The sequence below is a fragment of the Gavialis gangeticus genome, unplaced genomic scaffold (assembly GCF_001723915.1).
Source record: "Gavialis gangeticus isolate Ggan-Ray unplaced genomic scaffold, GavGan_comp1, whole genome shotgun sequence".
Lineage (NCBI taxonomy): Eukaryota > Metazoa > Chordata > Crocodylia > Gavialidae > Gavialis > Gavialis gangeticus.
Genome location: NW_017729006.1, coordinates 9,734,968 through 9,739,560, shown reverse-complemented (window position 1 = coordinate 9,739,560; position 4,593 = coordinate 9,734,968). Strand labels below are relative to the sequence as shown.

The window sequence follows — 4,593 nt, the reverse complement described above, 5'->3', positions numbered from 1 at the left end:
GAGTAAATTGGATGCTTATCTTGCTGGGATCCTATGACCCCAGCTGACTTCCTGCCCTTCGGGTGTGGGGCTGGACTCGATGATCTTCCAAGGTCCTTTCCAGCCCTAATGTCTATGAAATCTATGCTGCTGCTGCTGGCCCAGCCATTGCTGTAGCCAGCCTGCTGCCACTCCTTCTGACCAGACCCTGGTAACTATGTTTGTGTTAGTTGCTAAATCGTGAATTTAAGCCGAAAGTTCAACAAAGACAAGTGCAAAGAACCACCAACACACTTACTTCCTGGGGGATGACCTTCTCAGCAGCACAGCAGCAGAAAGGGATCTTGGAGTCGTAGTTGACTCCAAGATGAACATGAGTTGTCAATGTGACAAAGTGATCAACAAGGCTAACCACAATCATGCATTAGCAGATGCATGATGAACAGGTCCAGGGAGGTGATGCTTCCCCTCTATGAGGCACTGGTTAGGCCACAATTGGAGTACTGCATCCAGTTTTGGGTGCCACACTTCAAGGGAGATGCAAAGAATCTTGAGGGTTCAGAGGTGGGCCACTCAAACGGTCAGAGGCCTGCAGGCAAGGCCCTACAAGGAGAGACTGAGGGACCTAGGTCTCTTCAGCCTGTGCAAGAGAAGGCTGAGAGGTGATCTTGTGGCTGCCTATACATTCATCAGGGGAGGGCAGCAGGGAATAGGAGTTGTGCTGTTTACTAGGGCACGCCCTGGAGTAATTAGGAACAATGGCCACAAATTGACAGAGAGCAGATTTAGGTTGGACATTAGGAAAAACTTCTTTACAGTAAGGGTTGCCAAATCTGGAATGGGCTTCCAAAGGAGGTGGTACTCTCCCCTGCCTTGGGGGTCTTCAAGAGGAGACTGGACAAGTACCTAGCTGGGGTTGTCTGACCTCAGCGCTCTTTCCTTCCCAGAGCAGGGGGTAGGACTTGATGACCTACTGAGGTCCCTTTTGACCCTAAAATCTATGAATCTATTAAATATTTTTCTAATGCAGCTTTTCCATGTGAGCAATTCCTGTAGTTGCCATGGAGATATTATTTGATTGGCAGTAGAAAGAGAGGAGAAGGAGAGGTGTCCTGAAGAATCATAAAGAATCACATCCAGAGTTGGGCGCCGCACTTCAGGAGGGATGTGGACAGTATCGAGAGGGTCCAAAGAAGGGCCACTTGCGTGATCAGGGGGCAGCAGGGCAGACCCTACGAGGAGAGGCTATGGGACCTGAACCTGTTCAACCTCCACAAGAGAAGGCTGAGGGGGGATCTGGTGGACATCTATAAACTTGCCAAGGGGGACCAGCGGGAAATGGGAGAGACCCTGTTCCCCTGAGCACTACCAGGAGTAACTAGGAATAACGACCATAAGTTGACTGAGTGTAGATTCAGGCTAGACATCAGGAAGCACTACTTCACTGTCAGGGCGGCTAGGGTCTAGACCCAACTTCCAAGGGAAGTGGTGCTTTCTCCTACCCTGGGGGTCTTCAAAAGGAGGGTAGATGGGGTCATTTGACCCCAGCTGGGGTAACCAGACCAAGGTGACCCCAGAACAAGGTCATTTGACCTTGCTGGGGTCATTTGACCCCAGCACTCTTTCCTGTCCATGGCAGGGGGTCGGACTTGATGATCTGCTCAGGTCCCTTCCGACCCTACCAACCATGAAACTATGAATGAGAGGGCATGGGGTCCATAAGAAAAATTCTTTAAGATGTGTTCCATCTGAGGCTAGTTTGGTTCTGGTGTTAAGATGTGACTTTTGTGGGATAGAGGGAAGGGATTGCGAACTGTGATCAATAGGTATTTTTGCATTGGGGTAAAGGGTAGGGATGAAAACTTACTAATTTTTTTTATAGACACACCAGCCCTCATATATATCCAAGCTCAGTGAAGTGAAGTGAAGTGAGAACTCCTCATAATTTCAGTAAAGTAGTAAAAAATTACTTGTTATATGACCTAATCTCAATTAGGCAGCCTTGAAAATAGTTTTCAGACAATGCTATATAAAAGAAAGAATAAACACGGGAACTTGCAATCCAGGAATAATCTTCAGGAGTCATACCTTTGAGAGATCAAAGTTAGTTCTGAGAAAAATGAGCTTCATTTAAGCAAAGAGTATTTGAAAGCAGAAAAGATATATGTTTCTTTGAAAACACAATTGTCCCTGTTAAGTGTCAATTTTCACATTGTGCAGTACAGTGACTATCAAGTGGGTGCTGATTTTTGGGACTTTTGAAAAATATATTAAATACTAGGAAAACAGAATGATTTTGAACAGATTAAAATGGCATATACAGGGCATGTCTACAGGAGATGTTGACTATGCACTAGCCAAATAATACTGCGCAGTAGCGCATCACAGCAGGGACAATGTTAATTTGCTACCATGCAGCATTATTAGGCTACTGTGCAGTAGCATCACTTAAAAGACATTTGCTCATGCTACTGCACAGTAACTCTGGTTACTGTGCATTTATTTAGAACTTACAAGTACTAAATAAATATGCAGTAACGACTGTGCAATAGCATTTCGTACAGATACAGCCACAGAGGGGACAAATTCTTGCTAGTGTGAGCCGGTGACCTTCCAAAGCCATCCGCCATGTTCTCTAAAACTGAAGTCAGTGGAGATATTGCAGACTTACATTGATATGATTTAGTTTATAATGCTATCTTATCTTTATTGAACAAAATAGTATTACAGGGAAAGTCTGAGTAAAAATGGAAGGTCCATTTGACTTCCTGGCATGACATAAAAAAAAAAAAAAGATTCACAAAAATATTTTTAGTTTTGGAAAAAACACTTTTTGTTCATTAAGGAATCACGGCCATATGAACTCAACACACCCATTTTGTGGGTGGATCATTCCCTGCATGTGGGTGGATACCTGTATCTGCCTTGTGCATATAACCCTGCATGTTTCATTGGAACGTCACACCCTCCCTGATTGTAGAGAGCTTATTACAGGTCAGCACCTTGTATACTGGATTGCTTTTCTTTTTCATTAATAATTTTTTTTTAAACAAAATCTTTAAACACTGAAACACAACCTACAGCCCCCCTTTTTGAGCATGGCTACATGGGAGCTCTTCACTAACATCTGAGAACTAAAAATTCCTTGCAAATAAAAGTGGTTGGGCCCGGCCTTTTTCACACTGAATCCATGCAGTAGTCTTCCTTAGGTGCTGCTGCTGACATATTTTCAAGCATTTATGTTTCTCCTTGAAACTCAGTGGTCCAAATACTGAGCTTGAGTAGAATAGAGTAGCATTAACTTGAGAAGATGAGATTGATGGAAGTGGGCCCTCTATTCAAATTGACATCAGTTAAAATGCCTTGATTTCAGCAGGGCTGAACTGAAGGCCACGAGACCGAGTATTACACACACTTTTGAAATTCAAATTTAAATCCATTTAAAATAAAATGGATTACTAAGGCTGTATAAATAATGTGCTGGCACTATCTATGGCACCTTAGAATATACAAGTAACACTGTCTTGGTTATATAAATATCTCAACAGGCATCTTGGGGTGGCTCAGCTTTGATGTCAAGGAAGCATCGCAAGCTTCTGCATGGTATTCACAGGTAAATGTAGTTTAACAGTTCAGGGGTATGCTATGGGGGAATTCATCTGGGAAGAGCACTGCTTAAAAATCTCAAGTTATTTCCAAAAGCAGTAATTTATTTTTTATTATATTGAAGAGAACATGGAACTAATAATGGGGATGAGGAGAATGAAGAAATCTAATATATTCATTTGTACTGCACCTGGGTGTTTATAGCTTCCTAACATGGAGGACAGGGTAGCCATTTTTTTCTCTTTGCTTAATTTCACAGGGCTGATTCTGTTGCATGGAATCCCCATAAGATGCTGATGGCAGGAATCCAGTGCTGTGCTCTTTTGGTGAAAAACAACTCGGTAAGTCCTCTGGACACTAAGATGTGGGGGGATGTGGGCACGTTAGAAGGAAGGAATAGGCTACAATTGGACCTAGACAGGTTACAGGGGTGGGCGGACGAGAATAGGATGGGATTCAACACTGACAAGTGCAAGGTGATGCACCTGGGGAGGAAGAACCTACAGCACCATACCTACAGGCTGGAGAACTCCTTTCTCATCAGTGCAGAGGCAGAAAAGGATCTTGGAGTCGTCATTGATGCCAAGATGAACATGGGCCGGCAGTGTGGGGATGCAGTCAGGAAGGCCAACCGCATCTTGTCATGCATCCACAGGTGCATCTCAAGCAGGTCCATGGAGATGATCCTTCCCCTCTATGCGGCACTGGTCAGGCCGCAGCTGGAGTACTGCATCCAGTTCTGGATGCCACACTTCAGGAGGGATGTGGACAACATGGTGAGGATCCAGAGGAGGGCCACTTGCATGATCGGGAGCAGCAGGGCAGGCGCTACGAGGAGAGGCTACGGGACCTGAACCTGTTCAGCCTCCATAAGAGACGGCTGAGGGGGGATCTAGTGGCCTGTTACAAACTAGTCAGAGGGGACCAGCAGGCACTGGGGGAGTCCCTGTTTCCCCGAGCACTACCAGGAGTGACTAGAAATAACGGTCACAAGCTGGCAGAGGGTAG

At 44.9% G+C, this 4,593-nt stretch overlaps 1 protein-coding gene across 2 annotated transcripts in view; it reads left to right on the top strand.

The window, feature by feature from the left end:
• Positions 1 to 4,593, top strand: part of GADL1 (glutamate decarboxylase like 1) — a 193,213-nt gene that overhangs the window by 76,611 nt on the left and 112,009 nt on the right. For both annotated transcript variants that reach the window (XM_019508790.1, XM_019508789.1), the window contains exons 10-11: positions 3,528 to 3,592; positions 3,845 to 3,926. In XM_019508790.1, the coding sequence (XP_019364335.1) occupies positions 3,528 to 3,592; positions 3,845 to 3,926 (147 nt within the window). The remainder of the gene's footprint in view (positions 1 to 3,527; positions 3,593 to 3,844; positions 3,927 to 4,593) is intronic.